Source organism: Camelina sativa, chromosome 1, assembly GCF_030686135.1.
Source record: "Camelina sativa cultivar CO46 ecotype springtype chromosome 1, ASM3068613v1".
Taxonomy (NCBI): Eukaryota; Viridiplantae; Streptophyta; class Magnoliopsida; order Brassicales; family Brassicaceae; genus Camelina; species Camelina sativa.
The window spans coordinates 6,621,655-6,643,009 of NC_141880.1; the positions used below are offsets into that span (position 1 = coordinate 6,621,655).

At 33.8% G+C, this 21,355-nt stretch overlaps 3 protein-coding genes across 4 annotated transcripts; 2 read left to right on the top strand and 1 right to left on the bottom strand.

The window, feature by feature from the left end:
- Positions 1-11,358: 11,358 nt before the first annotated feature.
- Positions 11,359-16,126, top strand: LOC104780805 (putative sulfate transporter 3.4). The gene is made up of 13 exons (XM_010505348.3): positions 11,359-12,455; positions 12,982-13,030; positions 13,130-13,337; positions 13,705-13,876; positions 13,971-14,036; positions 14,128-14,241; positions 14,336-14,452; positions 14,543-14,669; positions 14,757-15,043; positions 15,128-15,318; positions 15,409-15,494; positions 15,579-15,655; positions 15,746-16,126. The coding sequence occupies exons 1-13, from the start codon at positions 12,120-12,122 to the stop codon at positions 15,893-15,895; spliced, it is 1,980 nt and encodes a 659-aa protein (XP_010503650.1). The 5' UTR covers positions 11,359-12,119; the 3' UTR covers positions 15,896-16,126.
- A 56-nt stretch (positions 16,127-16,182) lies between these two features.
- Positions 16,183-19,031, bottom strand: LOC104780815 (MAR-binding filament-like protein 1). Of its 2 annotated transcripts, none has more exons than XM_010505358.3 (4): positions 18,605-19,031; positions 18,439-18,482; positions 18,190-18,333; positions 16,183-18,008 (listed from the first exon to the last, which is right to left on the bottom strand). In XM_010505358.3, exons 1-4 carry the CDS (start codon positions 18,885-18,887, stop codon positions 16,308-16,310), a joined length of 2,172 nt encoding a protein of 723 aa, XP_010503660.1. In that variant the 5' UTR covers positions 18,888-19,031; the 3' UTR covers positions 16,183-16,307. The 2 variants fall into 2 exon arrangements, with proteins under 2 accessions (XP_010503660.1, XP_087363346.1); XM_087507220.1 differs by having other exon boundaries at positions 18,436-18,482; positions 18,605-19,023.
- Positions 18,844-20,364, top strand: LOC104780826 (pentatricopeptide repeat-containing protein At3g16010). Its single transcript, XM_010505368.3, has 2 exons — positions 18,844-19,444; positions 19,611-20,364. The coding sequence occupies exons 1-2, from the start codon at positions 19,360-19,362 to the stop codon at positions 20,195-20,197; spliced, it is 672 nt and encodes a 223-aa protein (XP_010503670.2). The 5' UTR covers positions 18,844-19,359; the 3' UTR covers positions 20,198-20,364.
- Positions 20,365-21,355: the final 991 nt, after the last annotated feature.

Here is a 21,355-nt window from a genome sequence, read left to right on the forward strand (position 1 = left end):
AAAGTAAGTATCATCAAACAATTTATTTTATACTACATAGAGCCATAGAGGACAAGTCATATGACATGTTGCATTTTATTGACTGTTATATGTTAAACAAATAAAAATTCCTTAATCTCCTAAAAATGGGAAAAGGCCTCACAAACTTTGAACACAAGTCATCTATGCAATAAAAAGGTGACATGTGGCATTTTAATCCTCAAAAATAAACAAGGGAAAATATATATGACTTATTTTTTGACATTTTATTTTCTTTTTGAAAGTTTGGATTTTCCTTTAAACATTTCATCCAATATATTCACGATCTTTGAAACCAGTTTCCTTTAAATTTCTGTTACATCTCATTCTTGCATTTCATTTTCCTCATGATCTTGCGCAGTTACAGACTGTTAGTAAAAAATTTGGACAGAAATTGAAAAACTCCCATGGAGAAGAATTTACAACAATTGTTTTGGCTAACATATTCAGCACATATATTCTGTTCGCGGTGACAGAAGGAGAAGGTCATTGATGTAAATAAGTGGCGCCATTGTTTGATCGTATTAATGTATGGTTGCAACCTCTGATTATAGCAATCTTGAGTGAGTAGTCGGGTAATGTTTAGGTTATCACCGATTTATAGCCTAGTCCCCAGCTGCATTGTATAGCCCGTATTAGACTTGAGCATTCAGATTCTTCTCGAGTGGGGCGTCCTTGAAATTTCCCCATGCCACAATGTAGTACCTGACCATTTGTATTTCGGATTATCCATACGAGTCCCGAGACCCGTTCTCCTTCATGGTGTGATGCATCATAAGTGCACTTTACCCATCCAGACTGTGGTTTGGTCCATCGTGAGTTTCTTCTTGTAAGATTTCCTCTATTTGGTTGGACGTCTTGAGTGTCTGTATGATTTAACCATTCGGCAGCATCTGTTGAGGCTTGAGTGATTATTGTACTCACAGTTACATTCTTCTTGTTGAAAACAAGATCATTTCTTCCTTTTCATAATCTCCATAGCATCCAGAAAAGTAAGAATCGAACCAAATAATCCAAACTTGTATCTTTAGATATGGTAAGAAGAAACTGCAGCTTCTCATGCAATGATTTTTGTGGATCACAAAGTTGATCAGGAGGATATCCCGCCTTTTTCCAGACCATGGTAGCGTATGGACAAGAGAACAACATATGATCCGTTGTATCGATTATTGAACTGCATCTTGCACAGTACGGGTTAACCTTTATATTTTGTCGGAGAAGATTTTCACCTACCCCTATGGCTCGAGATGCCACCCTGCATTGATCTCAATGCTGATTAGTAATAAAATTATTGGAGGGAAAAAAAAAAGATCTTGCGCAGTTACCTTGAATATACTCTTCACGTTGTAATTTTTTCAACATGTGTTTACGTCGATTCTTTTCATAGTCTGGCCGGTGGACATGCAGTATGTGGATTCTCTTTGTATTAGTTCCACCACCACATGCATATTTTTTGTGTATCTTCGTCGTCACATGCATATTTTTTGTGTATCTTCGACGTCACTTATATGTTTCCCTGCCATTTCCGGTCCATGGGATCAGCTTGCTTAGTGTGATTTCGTTTCTCTCGAAAACCCCCTGAAAGCTTCATCATATAAATCTTTTAAAATCTGATAGTAAAGAAGAATTTTAAGTCAGATATTTCATGAAAAAGATCTAGGTAATGGAAGATACTTCTTCATTGAGCATATGCAAAGTAGCCCAAACAAAACCCCTAGCTAGTTGATGGCCTAGGCCCCAGACTCATAAAAACGAGAGTTTCGGCCCGACTCTTTAAATGCTACTTGTATAGACAATTACACATTTTCTTCTTTTTTTAGAAAAAAAAATTGCGAATATATAGTTACTATCAGCAAATCTGATCTTGTTCAATTTTATTCGTTTCTTGGTCAATCTTACAATTTCTTTAGAAAATTTTCTTTAGAGTAACAACGTTAAGTTAATTTGATATGTATAATATAGGAGATTAATAAGTTATGTTCTTACGGGAATATATATATCATTGTTCAAGTTAAGCAAAAGAATCAAGAGAAGTATGCACTTTCTGCCGGTTAAATCGTTTTCGTGTTTCTGCCTTTAGTTAATTAGTTTACCAATTCCGTAGCCCTTTTCCTAGTCTACTATAGATGTATCATTATTTTTATGTTGGCATGGAATTCTAACTGGCATATCACCCTAAATTAATCATAGGTAATCGAGTTTAAGACCAAAGAAAGTTGATAGAAAGTGGGACAAAATGTCATCAGGAGCTTTAAAAAATGAAAAAAAAACATGTTGTAAATTGAGAATAAACCTTCGTGATTCCTACCAAAAAATATTTGACAACGTATTATGAGGGAGTGAGCTTTTATATTTAGATTGATAGAAAGTGAGAATGTCATTAGAAGCTTTTAACATATATTAAAAGGGCTGATGTATACGAGAATAAACCTTCATGATTCCTACCAAGATTTATTGACAAGTAAAACAACATTCACTTGGTTGAAGGATGCACCTTTCATAGTTATGAACTTGCAAAATATATTATCAAAAAATCAACATCTGTATATTATTCATAATATATACCTATGGCCATTCGAGTTGAAGTTGCTTTGTTTTAATTGGCATCCAACAAAAGGCTTGTAGTAATAGACATTTAATATTAGCATGAGGTCTGATTAGAACTGAATACTAGTTCACATTTGTCACAAATAGAATTAATCTCCGATATTTGTTGAGTACTGAAAAATGTCTAAAAACATGAACCCATCCAAATTATTTGAAACAATATGTTCAAAAGAATAACTGATAGTTAGGTCATAGGTGTGTCAAAAATAGCAGAATATATCTTGATTAGACCATGATGAAACTTGCATTACCTGCTGCATAGTTTGTTTCATTTCCATACTCATTGCGTAGGTGGACTCGACGCATCACACATCAAAGTCGCAAAGAGATTAGTTGTTTTGATGCTTTTTGTCCCATTTTATTGAATTTTACTGACTCTTCGTCATATATATATATATTAATGCAAAGTTTCAAGATAAACCCACATGGTTATATTTTAAAATTATTATAAACAAACAATCAAATACTTAAGTTAACATCATCATGACGCTTCTAATGTATGTTTTCTTTTAATGGGACCTTGCATTGGCCGTCAAAGGAGATAAATTATATCAAGTCCAAATTAATGACCAAAAAAAAAAAATTAGGTCAAAGTTAAGAGAAATGATTGAAGCACGTACGAGAGGGAAGAAAGGTCGAAAGAGAACGAAACTGGTATATTCTTTGGAATATACCTGTCCACTTATAATTTTATGAAAATAGAAAAGATATAAACCAATCAAAACTAAGAACTTGGACATTCCCATTATTTACGGAAGAGCTACCTACCGTTGGATCGATCAATGGACTAATAATGTTGAAGTTATCTTCGCATTTGTTCAAGATCTTGCTTTTTACGGCTAAAAGGCTACCAAAAGTGGGATGTGCCTAGCTAAGGGTGGACACCAACAAGCTCACGAATCTAATGCGCTCTTTGTTGTTGAAGTGGTACAGTCGCAACAAACATATTTCATCACCATTTTCAATATTTGTGCTAGTAAAATTAGGTTCAGGAAAAAAGATGGTTATATACTATATGAAATTAATGGGAGTGGCCTGCATGTTATCTCATTCTTAGTGAATAACCATTTACCCCAAAAAACAAAATGCAGGATAAGTGAAATCCTTTCGTCATTTAATACGTCTATATAATAATTAAGCATGGTTGCAACCGGAGTTGAAACCAACGAATCCTCATCTTGATCCATAGAGATCGATGTTTAGTCGTTCAAAACTAGTTCCAGTTCTTCTGTTCATTCCACGATGTTTTGTCGAATCTTGCACATCCTTGCTTCAACATTTTTTTTTTTTTTAAATATGTGAATTTTCATTAGAGAAAATCTAATTGTAGTGATTACAATAGCTTGATACAGAAGATAACTCTTGCCCAAAAAAATAAAAACAATGGGATATCTGCAAATAGACCGAAAGTATCAATATGATCTATAGATTTCTAAGCCACACTTGCAAAAGCCTTTTGAAAATTTTCCGATGTGCCTTTGCGAAGATGGCATCCCGTATTTGCCGATCAAGAACCTTGAAAAGAACCTGTGCTGGGGTGGATAAATTGTTATGCACCCTGTTGTTTCTTTCAATCCAGATTGTGTAGACTAGCGCCTGAGCAACAAGACGACGAAGCGTTTGTGGAGAAGTGGTGTCTTTGATGTCCATCCAAGCGGAGAAAGCATCCCATGTGTGGAAAACAAAGGGAGTGTATCCTAACCGCCAAGTTACCTCTAACTATAGCAGCTTACTGAAGTCGCACTGAAAGAAGAGATGATCTCGCGACTCTGGATCACGACCACACAGACAGCAGGTTGTGTCCAGATTCATGCCCCAGCTTGCTAATCTTGTTTTTGTTGGTAGCCTGTTTAGGTGTGTTATCCACAGCATGAAAGCATGACGCGGGATATTACCTTTGTACCAAACCTGATTTGCCCACGGGGTGGTTCTTGCCTTTGACTAAGCACCTCCCAAGTCTTTTTGTGGTAAAATTAGAATATTCTTCCTTTTCAGTTTTCCAAAGGAACACGTCAGGTGTGTTTGAGAGACATAGAGGGGTTAATGTGGTGAGGTGGATTTGCAGAGTCTCCGCCTGGGGAGAGCGTGCAGATCGAATAAGCCATCCTTTAGGAGAGCATGCTTGAGCGACTGTTGATGAAATGGGGATACTTGTTTGCCTTGAACCAGATTGTCCCGTGAATTGAATTAGTGGGCCATAAGTCAACAAATGTATTTACTCTTTGATGTTTTTAAAATATTCAACTCTGTATGTAAGACACTCGTTTAAGTGTATATATATAGAAGCAAATTTTATTATTATTTTTCCTTATAGAAGCAAAAGAAGTTTACGTACGTATATGCATGTTCCATTTAACGTATTATGGCCTGGCGCGCGCCTTTATTTCCATTGCCACTTGTCACCATTATATAAGTCAACATCGGCCAACTATGTGATGAAATTTTCCATACACTAAAGTTATATATTACCTTTATTCTTATCTGATTACACATATTTTGTCAGGTTAAGTATTCTGCAAATCCTTTGCACAAAAAAAAAAAAAAAAGTATTCTGCAAATCATGTATCAGAAGAAAATTCATCACACAATGTTATAAAAGTGTGCATGCGCAAATTAATGTAATTCTAATTCTTCAAAGAAAATAATTTTAAAAAAAACTCCAACGTTTGAAACGACAATCAATTGAAAACATTATATTGACAAAAAAATGTTCTTGATTGGTGTTGTTCCTGCTACCATAATAAAAAGATGTTGATATCTTAAAATGCGCATATTGTTCTTTTGACGCAGATTGTTCTAAACTAAGACCTTTTTTAACTGGTTTGTCCCGGGTGATTGTGGCTTTACCAAATAAATTTTCATTTCAACTTCTTCTTTTTTTGTGTAAATGGATACAATTAATGTTTCTTAAAACTGAGGCCTTTTGGTTCCGAGAGAAAGTACACGTATCCGTGTTCATACATTGCCAATACAGAGGATGTAAAAAACATCCCATAAACGTTAAGTTTGATATATTTCGATTATTTATTTAATTTTCATTTATAGGCATATAAATATTGATAATATATATATATATATATATATATTGTTGTTAACTTATAGGCAAATAGATATTGATGATTTTATTCATTTGGTATTTTAGGAAATCACAATGGATCGAAGCATCAATCTACGTGTTTCCACCTGAAGAAAAATTATTATAAAGCTATTGATGAAAATCTAAGAAAAACAAGTTATTCGTGTGTTGGACTGTAACCAACTTGCTTTAAAATACATGTTTTATAACATTTGCGAATCCCCATAACCATACATCTGTTTTCATTGCTTGCTTACAGTACAGATTCGTAAGAACCCAATACTGACTAAACATATTAAAAGAAACATTGTTACTAGCTAATGATTTGAGGGGAAACAGGAGAGCAAGTGGACTAAGAGATTAATATATTTCTTCAAACACTAAGTAATTTTAAAGAAAAAAGAGTATTGTGCATAAAATAGGGTTTTTATGTAAAATAGTACATTTTTAAAATTTAATTGGATTTTTAGTACATTTACTATTTATAATTAGATAATTAGGTAGGTTTTACTATTTGTGTAATAGAAAGGTTGTAAGATAGACGAGAAAGTGGTGTAAAGTGTATTATTGTGAAATTACAAAAGGGTAGTTGGATCCGTATAGCTCATTTAGTGTATAGAAATACAAAAATAGAAATATTTTTTAATTTATTCATATTTAATGTACTTTAAATTAGATGTACGGATGAAAATGTGTATATTAATATACATATGTATTATTATTTACCTGTATACTTAATAAACTGTACGGATTGCATCTGTATATTTAATGATTGTACGTGTAAAAATTTGTGAACTTTATTTTACATAATAAAAACAAATCATCAAACAAAATGGATATCAAATAATAGATGTAAGAATATAGAATTTTATATACCTAAATTTTTTTAAAAAATAAATTTATTTTGATTAGTATTTTAATTATTAAATTCAAGGAATCATGTAATAAAATAATAAAATATTTAATTTTAGTGGCATACTTATAAATAAAAGAAATTTTTGAGAGTGAGAAAGTAACGTAAATAGTAGTGAATAGCTGAAGGTGATTATTTTACAAATTATAAATAGTAAATGTACTAAATTAACAATTATGTTTAAAAAATGTACTAATTTTCCAAATATCTCCATAAAATATATGGTTCATCGTTTATGGCTACCTATTACCATTTTTTTTTTTGTTCGCAATCAATACCTTTTACATACATGATATGACAGAACCTACAACTAAAATATTGTAAATAGAGAGAGAAAGACAAGATTTTGATTATTTTTTCCCAACAATTTCTGAAAGAAGAAAAAAAAAATCAAGAAGAATCTAATTGAATTTAAAAAAAATAAAAATAAAAAAGATCTGAACAAGTTAAAGGAATATTATTAATTGATGGTGCCTCAACGTACTCCTCGCCGCGTAACCAAAGGGAGGTCGCGTCCTCGTGAGCTCTCTTACTTCTAGAGATTCTTATTGGCCTTCTCTTTTTCCACCTTAGCCTTTTGCGTATTTGCATATTATTGCATATAGAATTATAATTTATCATTATCGTAAGCGATTTCTATTATAAAGTTTATGCACACTAATCGATCAAGAGATCATATACAAATGATAAGTATTTGATCATATATATATATATATATATATATATATATTAATCTGTAGGTTTGATGATAAGTAGAGGCTGGCCTTGAGCAGGCGCGCTCCAATTTTTGAACCCTAAATATTTAAGGTCCATATGAGAAGCTTTGCATCTAGATATAAATATATGGACATATTACAAGTCAAAACATTGTATTGGAAAGTTAATAGTATTTGACTCTTTGTTGTGATGTAAAAGTTATTAAGCAAACAAAAAAAAAAACGTCTTTACAAAGTTGAGTTTGTTTCATACACTTATTTTAATTTTTTAGACTTTAAGATATGTTTCTTTAATCAAATATTGATATTGATGGAATTTCTTTTGCTGTTAATTATTTTAAAGAAATTTGAGGAAGGATTAGTTATTTGTGGGATGGAGATTTAAAGCAAAATTTTGCGATATAAGAATATATGCATTCATGATTTTTGTCTATTCTAAGTTCTCATTTTCTTCATTTCTATTTTAGTTAACATGCTTTCAAATTTAAAACGTGTCAAGTCTTTGTTACTTTGTTAGTAGTGGATTCCCTTCTTTTTATTTCATTTAGCTTTAGATTCAACAAAATGTGATCTTAAAAAATATGGGAGTTGAGTAGCATACTTAAAATTTGTTTGGATTTCTTCTAGTAGGTCATTATAATTAGTAACCTTAGATTTGTCACTAAGCCATTTAGTTTATAAATGAGCACATACATAGTACCTAGAGGTGTTTGTGATATTACGTAAATTGTCTGAATTCACGTCGATGAATAACGATGATCAATAATATAAAATTAATTTAATCGAATCTGATCAAGTAATAAATTAGTCTTTACAACAAAAAAAGAAGAAGAAGAAAAATAAACCACTTTTAAAAATGGACAAAGAAGGCAGGGGGATATTGATGATAATTAAAGTGTATATTACTTTACCAAAATAGAATAGAACTATATATATAAGAAGAATCTTACAAATCCAGATGCACCTCTCCGAGTGGTTCATCTTATGCCACTTACAATTTATATATGTTGTTATATGTACAGGTTGAGACAAACAAATCATACCAGTCAAATTCTTATTTAAAAAAACGAAGCTTTCTTGGAGTGCAAATATATCTATATATATACTATCATTTTCTATAGAAATAATGTCGGTTCTAGTTAGATTTGTTCTTCTTTATCATCATCTTTTCTGATAAACAAGTTTTATGGACTGATATTTACATTGATCCCGAATCGGCCGTTTCCCACACATTATGATTAGCATTCATTGTTTCACACTACAAACTACAATACGACTTGAAATCCACAGTTTCTGAAATGCTCACTAGACTACAACTTATCTTTAGAGATTAGCAAGAAAAAAAAAAAGAGTTCTGTAACATTAAGTGTTTTGCAGATATATATTCTATTTTAGTATTACTGTAAATCGTCGGAAAATAAATAAAATAATTCACGTTTTGTCAGATATATATAAAATATTGGTCTTGACCGTCTGGTCTATAAATTCTATTGAATCTTCCCAAAACAACGTACGTGATTAACAACATATTGTGTTAACTTCTTGCATTCGTTTTAAATACGTCCAAAAGGTTTTAAAATAGTCATATTTTTGTTACTTAAGATTTTTGTTGCATGCTCGAATTTAAATGACCTAGTCTTCTAGGAAGATAAAAAAATGAACGGAAGGTACCACCAAACAAAGCCTAATCCTTATAAGTTTGTTTAAATGGAATCTCATTAAAATACGAACAAGTTGCGATCAATGTTAAGTAGAAAGCAATATATAGGTAAAAAGGTAATCCGATCGACCTCCCATAAAAAGAAAGTACAAGTATACTATTTTATTGGTTCATAATTTTCAGACTATGTTTATAAAAAAAAAAAAAAAAACTAAATATCTCATAAAGTAATAACAGTAAGAGGCCGTTTCAAAAAAATTTTACAGTGCAGTGGTTTGAAAATCTCAGTGTATGCATAAGAGTTTGAACACAAAAACTGGATTTTGGTGACATATAGGATTTGACCCGTCGACTAATCTTGATTTGTTGCAATCATGTAAATAAGATTAGGTGATTCCATGGTTAACATTTGTGCGCTTACACATGTGTCTGTTTTTTAATTAGTGTTACAGATATTTTGATTCTATCACAAGAAGTGAATCTAATCCTCTGACGAAAAAAAAAGTGAATCTAATCCTCTACAACAATTGAGAATAAAACAATAATTTCATATACGAGTTCTAAACAAATAATCATCTTTATGCAAACAAATTTACAATAAACAATAACAAAATCATTAATCTTAAATAATTCACAATTTATGGGAATCCATGCATAACATAGAAACATTATTTAATAATTAATCAACCACTAGGCGAAGAAGGTTTTATATATACATATGTTCAAATATTCAAATTGTAAACAGTTTATATATGCTATATATATATATATATTGTGATATATAAGATGGTTCTAAGATTTTGTATGTAATTAGTAGTTGTAGTTTTTTTCAATATCTTGAGAAAATAAATTTTGAAGTGGTAAGAAATAGTATGAGTTAAGAAAATAGTTTGATCTTAAGAAAATAGTATGATTTTAAGAAAATAGTATGAGTTAAGAAAATAGTATGAGTTAATGTTGAACAAGAGTGTTATGAAAATCATAAGAGACAGGGGAGGAGAACAACTGGAGGAGGAGAGTGTTGTCAAACTTTAGTTATTTGAACTTTCTAATCACGTGCTCCATCTTCACATCCGATTAGTATACTTTCAACTTTCAACTAAAGCCCTGTTATTAATGGATAACTTTTTTTTCTAAATTGCTAATGCTTTGTTCAATGGCTGCTTAATATCGGGTTAAAAGAAGTTTAGGTAGTGACCTATTCAAGTATTGCTCAACACCAATACAATTGAAGGACTGATATTTTCTGGTCAATAATAACAAGATCCCATAGATCTCATACCAAGAAAAACAAGATTTCATAGATATTTGCCTATACAAACGTAAAGATTAACACTATCAATAATCTTTATATAATGTTTCATCATAAGATGGAAGATAAAGAAGAATTAGGTGCGTTCAAAAAAATATTGTGGCATGGACCCTATGAGTATATGGTGGACACATACTAAAACCGGTACTATAGATTATTGATTTTTGAATCAACTTAGAATCTTTGTGTACATTTTTCTCCTTTTTCTTTGTTTAAGAGCTGTATAAATATTTAATGCTTGATTATCATGAAAAGAAAAATAAAATAAAGACGTTTGATTCACAAATCCAAGTTTTGTTTTATTTTTATGGAAACTTAAATTGAAGCCATTAAAAGTGGATGCCCCCACCACCAGTCTTCCAAATTCAACTGTCCTCATGACCCCAAAAATCAACGTTCAAAATTGATCCACGCATTTCGCAAACATTGCTGCCTGTTAATCTTTTTTAAAAAACACGAAACTGTATTATACATACTGTGAAAACCTTTTTTCCAATTAATATTATCTTCTCCACAAACTAATACAACTCCTTATTTCAGAAGAATTCTTATCTAAAAAAAAATGAAAACTTACATTCAAAGATATTGACCAAAATAATTCATATATTCATTAACTAGCCCAAATTAGAGTGTTAATCTTAATCTGACATGCACACACATACATTAATGACTTAAATTCCGCTATAATTAAATTTGATCTAAACAACTGTGTTGGTGCAGAAAAATATAGACAAATATGTTAGTTTAGGAAATATATTTTAAAATGTGCTATATAAGGAATGTTTTAACACGATAAGAGATAATTAAGTACTAATATCTTTGAGGAATCCCATATATAATCACATAGTATACCTCAGCTATAAAGAAATTTGTAGTAAACAAGTTTTCAAATGTTGAATATTGACCTACATATAATCAAATATACAGATTTTGTTTTTCTTTGCTAATTTTGACCTACACAATTGTGGTAATACAGAAAAACAGAAACAAATATGTCAATTTAAGAAATATATGTTCAAATGAGATATATAAAGATTGATTTGAACAGAATAAGATATGTACAATGTTTTTATATTAAATTAATAAGAATAACATATATCATATTTACTCATTAGTATTCTTTAAAATCTTGAATAAATTTCCAGTGAACAGTTTGTCAAATTCTGTTTTTTTTTTATTACAGGTGCGGTGGAAACTCAAACTTTTGTCGTCGATTTCTTTTGATTAATCCAAATCACACAAAACGATTCGGTGAGTTAAATTTTAATGTATTATTATGATTTTTTTACAATCTTATGAGTAAAATTTTCCAAAATGTATTATGATTTTTGGTTTATATATCATTGATTCCTATCTTCTTCAACTTCATCATCTTTTTCTTCTTGTTCATATACCATGCTCTACACAAAATATGATTTCCTTAGATTTTATTTATTTATCTTTTTTTTTTCTTTTAAAATTTTTTGTGCAACAATTCTTTTTTTATTTTATTTTATTTATAATCCAACTTGGATTGTGAATTTGTGAGGGAGAGAAATGACGCATTTACCCCTTAGGAACTCAAACATCGAAAAAAAAAACGCTTTTGATTATTTTATACTAAAGTCATCAGGAAAACAAAAACTGCCATTACCAATAACACTTTTTTCACAGCCAAGTGTCTCTATAAATACAGGCCATAATTACACCACCTTTTCTCACAAAACCTTACAAACACAATCCCACAATAATCACACAAACACACAAAACAAAATTCTAGTTTGCAGCTCCATATTTTCGAAAACACTTTATAATAATCTCATAAAAACCCACCATAAATGGGTCATGGCACGAACAGAGTAGAAGACATGTCGTCGCCCAACAATGGAACCGCCGCAACCGCAACCGCAGGAGGGGAAACGATCGTGGAGATACACAGCGTTTGTCTGCCGCCGAAGAAAACAGCGTTTCAGAAACTGAAGAAGCGCGTTGCGGACGTGTTCTTCCCTGATGATCCGTTACAGAGGTTTAGGAACCAAACATGGAGAAACAGAGTGATCCTTGGTCTTCAAAGCTTGTTCCCTATATTCACATGGGGTTCTCATTACGATCTCAAGCTTTTTAGGTCCGACGTTGTCTCTGGTCTCACCATTGCTAGTCTCGCCATCCCTCAGGTAACAACACTTTCATTGCCTCTAAGTTTCTTTTGACTAAAGGGAAAGTTTTTATCGAATGTTTCCAAATTTTTTATAAAGTTCTTGAAACTTTTTTTTTTTTTTTTTTTTTTGGCAACCAAGTTCTTGAAACTTTTTTTATTTAATTATACTATATTGCAGATTTTATTATTTGCTCTATATCATGCGACAATTTTTAGCGTGATATGTGGACAATTTTAAAAATTTAATTTAGAGTATATAATTCATTATGATGAAAGGGATAATAAAAAGGCGTAATTGAAGATGTTTTGTGATTTGTCATTAAATCGTTGGGTCGTGTGGGGATGATGACTAGTTGGACTTGGAGAAGTTAAAAGCCAAAAAAAAAAAAACACTTTTTGCTGTGTTTGTTTTGGATTATCAATGTTATCAATAAATGTAGGGAAAACAAAAATATTTTAAAATTCGACAATTTCATATTACCCCTAAAAATATGGTTTTTCTAATTGTTTTATTTTTTCTTACATATTTTTTTAATTTGCAGGGAATCAGTTATGCCAAGCTAGCAAACTTACCACCCATCGTTGGTCTTTGTGAGTATCGATCATCATCATTATCACATATACACATGTTAACCAAGTCTAGCTAATTTTAATTTAGTCTAACTAATAAATTTGGTTGGTTGCATGCAGACTCAAGCTTTGTGCCACCGCTTATATACGCAGTTCTTGGGAGTTCAAAACATCTTGCAGTTGGTCCTGTCTCGATAGCATCACTTGTGATGGGATCAATGTTAAGTGAAAGTGTTTCTTCAACACAAGACCCAATTCTTTATCTCCAATTGGCTTTCACTTCAACTTTCTTTGCTGGTCTCTTCCAAGCCTCCCTTGGCCTTCTTAGGTACTATACTCTTCTCCATTCATAAAACTCATCTTTGGAATGTGCGATCGTCATGTGAAAGAATATGTAATTAGTGTAGAATATATTCAGAGTTTTGCGTAAGCCTTTTTTGTTGAACTTTCACTGAAAGACCGAAAGTGAAATTTAGTCATGATGAATAGAGAGATTAAGTAATATTAAGTAAAAAGAACCAAGATTCTATATGTTTGATTTTGATAGTGACAAGTGACATGTACTAATATCTACACCTCCCAAGATGCTTCCTTCTTTTCTACTAGTTAGTGCTTTCACTGTTTAGTTTTTTCTTTATTCCATGGTCAGCAACTCTTGATTTTATTTAACTTAATTTACTTTAAAAAAATTTCAGGCTGGGATTTCTGATTGACTTTTTGTCAAAGGCAACTTTGGTTGGTTTCACTGCTGGTGCTGCAGTGATTGTGTCACTTCAACAGCTTAAGGGTCTTCTTGGAATTGTTCACTTCACTGGCAAAATGCAATTCATTCCTGTCATGTCATCTGTTTTCAACCACAGATCTGAAGTAAGTCAACATCATTTCATTAAACTATATACTAAAAGTTAAAACACCATAAAAATTCTTCTCTAACAAATAAAATAATGTTACAATTTTGCAGTGGTCTTGGGAAACTATTGTGATGGGGATGTGTTTCTTGAGCATTCTCTTAACCACAAGACACATTGTAAGTTCAAACTCCATGCATTTTTCCACTTGTGATATTAACCGCGGTTGAATATATAAAATTTACTGTTTTCTTTTTGCTGAATATATAGAGCATGAGGAAGCCAAAACTTTTCTGGATATCAGCTGCAGCACCTTTGGCATCAGTTATTATATCAACTCTGCTTGTATACCTCCTTCGATCCAAGACTCATGCCATCTCTTATGTAAGAACATTTTAAACCAGACTGACTTATGTTACTATGCAAAACAGAATTGGAAGAGCTCAGACTCATAGAGATTTATAATCTTTTATTACAGATTGGGCATCTACCAAAGGGTTTGAATCCACCTTCATCAAACATGTTGTACTTCAGTGGTGCTCATCTTGCTCTTGCCATCAAAACCGGTATCATCACTGGGATTCTATCTCTTACAGTAAGCTCTCCAAAATCTCTAGCTTTCTTGTAAAGTTACAGAGTTAATAATATGTGACTAACTTTTTGACCTGACTGTGATATTTTTCAGGAAGGGATTGCTGTAGGGAGAACTTTTGCATCTCTAAAGAACTATCAAGTTAATGGGAACAAAGAAATGATGGCTATAGGTTTTATGAACATGGCTGGTTCTTGCACCTCTTGCTATGTTACAACAGGTTAAAATTTTTACTTGAAACCAACAATCTCGTTCACCTTCTAACTCAGGGAACAATGTTTTGACTCCGGTTTATTGTTTTCTTCAGGGTCTTTCTCTCGATCTGCGGTAAACTACAATGCTGGAGCGAAAACAGCGGTGTCTAACATTGTGATGGCCTCAGCAGTTCTTGTGACCCTTTTGTTCTTGATGCCACTCTTCTACTACACTCCTAATGTGATCCTAGCTGTTATCATCTTAACCGCGGTGATAGGACTCATTGATTATCAAGCCGCTTACAAGCTCTGGAAAGTTGACAAATTCGATTTCTTCACTTGCATGTGTTCCTTCTTTGGCGTTCTCTTCGTTTCTGTACCTCTTGGCCTAGCAATAGCAGTGAGTATACAGTTCTATATCTCAAGGTTCTGGTTTTCCAAAATTTTCAGGCTGTTCTCTAAGTTTGTTAACTTTTTGTTGCAGGTGGGAGTTTCAGTTATCAAGATCTTGTTGCACGTAACCAGACCAAACACTTCAGAATTTGGGAACATTCCAGGGACTCAAATATATCAGAGTCTTGGAAGATACAGAGAAGCCTCAAGAATCCCTGGCTTCCTAGTTCTTGCCGTTGAATCTCCTATTTACTTCGCCAATAGCACTTACCTGCAAGAAAGGTCAGTCGTCTTAACTTCACTTATCTCTTCTTGATATGGTCTCTTTTCTATTTCCTTTTAACTTATGGAAACGAGCTTATGGCTGTGTAGGATCTTGAAATGGACCAGGGAAGAGGAAACTCGGATAAAGGAGAACAATGGTACTACCTTGAAATGCATAATTCTCGATATGACAGGTAATTTCCGTTCTCTCTGAACTATGTTGAAGAGTTCTCAACCCGTCTCTTTGCTCATACTTTGTTTCTTTGGAATTATCTCAGCTGTGTCTGCGATAGATACAAGTGGACTTGAAGCGGTGTTTGAACTTAGGAGGAGGCTTGAGAAGCAATCACTTCAGGTTTTAATTTTTAACTGAAAACAAAGATCATACCTATAAACCTATGAAAGAAAAACACACTAACTTATGTCAAACTCTCGTTTCAAATAGCTTGTGCTGGTGAATCCTGTGGGAACCGTGATGGAAAAGCTACACAAGTCCAAGATCATTGATGCATTGGGTCTGAGTGGACTTTATCTAACAGTTGGTGAAGCTGTAGCTGATCTCTCATCAACATGGAAAGCTAATGGTCAACCATGAGACAAAGCAGTCTCCTAGGAATTTGACAACTTCCAACTTTTACTGGAGAATTTGACAACTTGTCCTGGAAGACTGTTTCTGAAGACGGAGTAGCCTCTTGTGAAACATTTTTGGTGCTAGCTGTAAACTCGTTGAGGGAGTTTCTGTTTTAATTGTAGAATAAATGTAATATCATCTTTTAACATATCGGTATCAGCTCATAATTTGGATATAAATAGCCTATGCAAAGCACTGATCTTGTCAATTTATATTTCCTATCATCATCACTGTTAGGTTAAACTCAATGATGACACTCTAGAACCATTTTTGCCTCTAGTCAAAATTTACACAAAGGTTTAATATTGGCTACAAATAATAGATTGGAGTTGTATGATAAGGGTAGCAAACTCTGGTCATTATAAACTTTGTCTCTTCAAGAACTGGTACTGCTCTTTCTCCTCCTGACAACTTTCTTCACAGTAACTGTGTCATCGCTTTTCTCTTTGTCGTCTTTACTATTCACAGCTTTTACAGACTTCGGTTCACTCCTCATGCGTAGTATCTCACCCTTTGCAGAGCCCAAGTCCTCCTCGAGCTTCTTCACTTTCTTCTCTAGAACTTCCCTCTCTTTTCCAAGACTCATCACGAGGATATGTGCATCTTCCACGTTTTCCTTAGCTTCTTTTGATGCATTCTTTGCCTCTTCTAGTGATCTTTGTAGCACTTCTTTCTCGTCCTCCAAGCTCGAGGCATGGGTATTCACCTTCTCAAGCTCCCGTGACAGAATTGACGTGTTCTTGTTCATCTCATCTAAGGACTTTACTGCTTCTTCGAGGTCTGTTTCAAGGGATTTCCTAGCCTCCCTGTCCATCAAGATCTGCTTTTCCATTCCTTTCACCTCTTTATTCAACGACAAAACCGTCTTCTTCTCCTCTTCCAATTCCTTGCTAGTGGTCTCAACTTTCTTGTAAACCTCCACTAGTTCCTTCTGAAGGCTCTGGTTCTTGACAGAAGATTCATTGAGTTCATGGGTTACTCCCTCAAGCTCGTCTTTAGCTCTCTTCAGAAGATCTTTCTCCACTGCAAGTTCGCTAGCCAAAGTCTCCATTTTTTGTTTTTCCACATTAAGGTTCCTTTCATATTTTTCCTTAGTTTCATTCCAATCTGCGTGAACTATAGCAAGCTCTGATTCTAACTTTGAACACAAAGATCTTGACTCATCTAGCATCGTTTCCAGGTCAGAGACCCGATCTCTAGATGCCTGAAGTTCTTTCTTTGTTCCATCAAGTTCATGTCGCAAATTTTTTACAGTAGTCAATTCTATATCCAGCATTCTCTTCGAGTCTTCGTATTTCTCAGTTAAGTCAGCAACTTTGTCTTTATTTGTATTTACATCCACTAGCGCACGATCCAGCTTTTCATGTAGCTGCTGAATCTCCTGCTCTTTCCTGCTGATGAGCTCCGCATCAGCTGCTGCTCGCGTCTCAGAAGTCAATTTCAAAGCACTATAATCTTTTGAAACGTCATCAAGCTTCTGAATATAACACTCTTTCTCAGCCATCAAAGTTGTTATTCTGGTGTTTAACTCCTCAATCGCTGAATTCTTCGAGTCTAATTCACTCTGATTTCTTGTGAGTTCTTCCTTCAGCTCTTTGATTTCTAAATTCGCTTTGGCAATATCTTGGCTAATCTGAGTGTAAGCAGAGTTGAGATGCTCCAGTTCTGATTCCTTTTCTGCTAGCAATGCACTAATACGTTGAGTTTTCTCTTCACTATCTTTCAGCTCCAAACTAAGCAAGTTGATCCGATCTTGCAGCTTCTCAACCAAACCAACCTTTTCACTGAGCTCTGTTTCAAGTGCCTTTTTGTCTTCACCAGCCTTTGACAAACTATTTTGCAGACTTTGGATTTGAACTTTAAGCTCCTCACATAATCTCTTCTCGCTACTTAGCTCCCGGCCTAAGCCTGCCACCACATCCTTCGCAGAATTCAACTGGTTGGTCAATGAGAATTGTTCCTCTTTTGCCTTTTTTAGTTCCTTTTTCCGCTCTTCCTGCTCATGCTGCAGCTTTGCTTCAAAGTCTTTCTCCTTCAAAATTATTGCTCTTTCTTTGTCTTCCAACTGGTTCTTTAGCTGTATGTCACAGTTATCGGTAGCTTTAAATAAGATCGAATCCAGGAGCAAGACAAATTAAGAGAAGCTCAAACTAAATGCTAAAGATCAATACTTCTCCATGGGACTAAACAATTGCTACTTTTTGACAAGAACATTCAGCCACAATTGCAAAGCAAAATCTGAAGTGCGAGTAGCTTACAGATTCAATGGTTTCTTCAGCAGCTTTTGTATCTTGCCGAGCCAGTGCATAAAGTGCACCAAGAACTCCAGCACTAAAAATTCCAAGGCCATTCAGGAGAGACAGAAATGTATTGGGGGATGTTCCTTCACTTACTAGAGCAACCTATCCACCAAACCAATACTGATTCAGTAAAGTATCAAGCACTTCAAAAACACATTGATTCTAAAAGAGTTCAAATTGAGAAGGTCAAAGAGAGACTCTTACAACCTCAGTTTCTTGATCAAGCTTCGATGTCTTTATCTCATTGCCTCCTGTAATTAAAAAGAAGAAGTGATAAACAGAAGCAACATTTGAGCATTCTCATCAACTCACTAGACCAACAATGAAGTAAGCAGAATAAAAAAGAGAGCAATAAAGAAAAAAAAAAGCTCACTTTCATCAGCCAAAGCCAGTGATCGAAGCTGCAAAAACGGAAGAACGGAGATACCCACAAGAAGAAAAGCTCTCCTCTTGACGGAGGCAGAGTCAAACTCATACCCATCTTCCCGGTTTAAAGAAGCCGATGTTGGTCGCCGGCGCTTGAACTTGGCGACATTACTCGAAGACAGAAGCCCAAAATGAGACGGAGAAGTAGAAGAAGAAGAAGGAGACGGAAGGAATCTGGAATGGAGAGGAACAGAAGGGACGAAGCAAGAGCCCCCAATAAGGAAACCCATCTTCGCCGCCAAGTAAACTTACTCACTGACACAAAGCAGACCCCAAAAACAAAAAAGGAACTTCCTTTGTGTAACCTCGGCAAAATCCCAAAGAAGAATGCTAAGAACTTCAGAAGTATCCTTCGATTCAAATCCTACGAAATCGGAATCAAAGATTGAAACTTTTTTGTTTGAAGAAGGAGCAATGGCATATCTGCAATTTTGGAAAAGTTCGGTGCTTTGTGTACATTAGTTACCCAATCAAAACTCGCCACGTTTTAGACTTTGCTGCCTCGTTATCTTCAATCTTTGGTGTTGGCTCGGTTTTGAGAAAACACGTGAGCATCACGTGCGTCTTCTTCTTCAACATCTCTGACCCCTAAAACTTCAAAACATCTCTCAAACCACCGACGGCGACTTGAAATATCGATTGCTGGACGTCGGAATTTGTCGCCACCGGAATTTTTTACATGTGAAAAACTCGTCTGTAAAGATGATGAACATATCTGCTCGATCCAAATTCCAAAAGAGGAGTATCTCAACTCTACCTCATCTATGTCAGAGATTTAAACAAACAGGTGATATGCATACTTCTGTTCCTCTTACCCTTCTTGAAATTGATGGTTTAAGGGTTTTAGGAGAAATGGGATTTGCAAAAAAAAGTATAAAGTTGCTTCCTTTTGAAGTAATAGAACGAGAAATGGTTTTGATTTTGAACATTTGTTTGTATCCATGAATTTGCAGAGAAGGAGATTGTTCAGATGTTTAGTGAACCGAATCATGAGGAATCTGAGAAGCCTCAAGAGAAGTGGAAACTATCTAGAAAGGATCCATCAGTGAGGATGTTGGATGAGAGATTCATTAGGATAGTGAAAATCTTCAAATGGGGACCTGATGCTGAGAAAGCCTTGGATGTGCTTAAACTTAAAGTGGATCATCGATTAGTTCGTTCCATTCTTGAGATAGACGTTGAGATTAATGTCAAGATTCAGTTTTTCAAATGGGCTGGTAAAAGAAGGAACTTTCAGCATGATTCCTCCACTTACATGACCTTAATACGTTGCCTTGAAGAAGCTAGGCTTTATGGTGAAATGTATAGAACGATACAAGAGGTGGTTCGTAACACATATGTTAGTGTTAGCCCTTCTGTGCTCTCTGAGCTTGTGAAAGCATTGGGGAGAGCTAAGATGGTTGGTAAGGCCTTGTCGGTTTTTTATCAGGCGAAAGGACGCAAGTGCAAACCCACTTCGAGCACTTACAACTCGGTGATTCTAATGTTGATGCAAGAAGGACAGCACGAGAAAGTCCATGAGGTTTATACTGAGATTTGATTTTTGTAAGAGTTGATTTCTCTAAATGGAATAACAAAAAAATGAAAAAAGAAATAGAAGCTGAAAGATTACTACTCTGTTCCATTTCTTTCACACACAGCATGTGTATAGACTTCATAAAAAAGTGTACTACTGATCATATAGTAATGTGAAAGAATTAGCAATGACTTAGCACACGTGATTACACGTAACCATCGCCTAATTCTATTGATAAACTAACTACTAATGAATCACATGAGTATCTTCCATTATCTTTTGCATAAGCAAATGCTAAAAGCTCTTACTCAACATTATAGTCTAATTGAAGATTGATGTATAGTTTAAAAAGTATAAACACTTGAATCCAAAAATGATTACTACAAGAAAGAAGCTCAAGAATAATTTAGATTGAAAACTTTAGAAGAAACAACAAATCTAGCAGAAAAAAACTTTGAAGACACATCAGGATCTTCGTGATATGCGATAGTTCCATCATTTGAAGTTTTGTGAATAAGTGAAAGGATCATATCGAACACGATGATCAAAAATCTGACTCTTCTTCTTCTTATTTTGTCTCATCATCACTATCTTCCTCCATATCAATCTCCATTTTGAGATCTTCGTCAATCTCAAAACATCTTTAGACTGATCTTTGATCCGATCGTAACTGCAAGTCTTCGAACGCATTAGGTGTTTCTTGTCGATACCTGAACCACAGAGCTCCATGAAATGAAGCTTTAGACAACAGAATGTAAATTTAGGGACACAGATGATAATATTCTTGGGTGATATGTTATGGTGTGAGTATTAAATAGTGGTTAGGATCTTATGATATGATGATGTTGAGGATCTAATCTCGTCTTCAAGGAGTGAAGCATGATTTGTTTAATTACTTACTTATTTAAGTAAAAATATTCTATGTTACAACTTGCTTAATCCTGCAATGATGCATATACATTAATGATTCGTACATCATATTATAAGATCATTTCTGTTATAAAGCAATTTAAAACATTAATGATTAGATATATACAACTAATGGGATATCCATTGTATTTATATATAGGGCAATGTGTAAATAAACAAATATTTGCCGTTTTGTTTATATACTTTACATCATTTTTAGTCAGGTTTAGATGTTTTGACATTATTACACATATTAAAAAAAAAAAATTTATT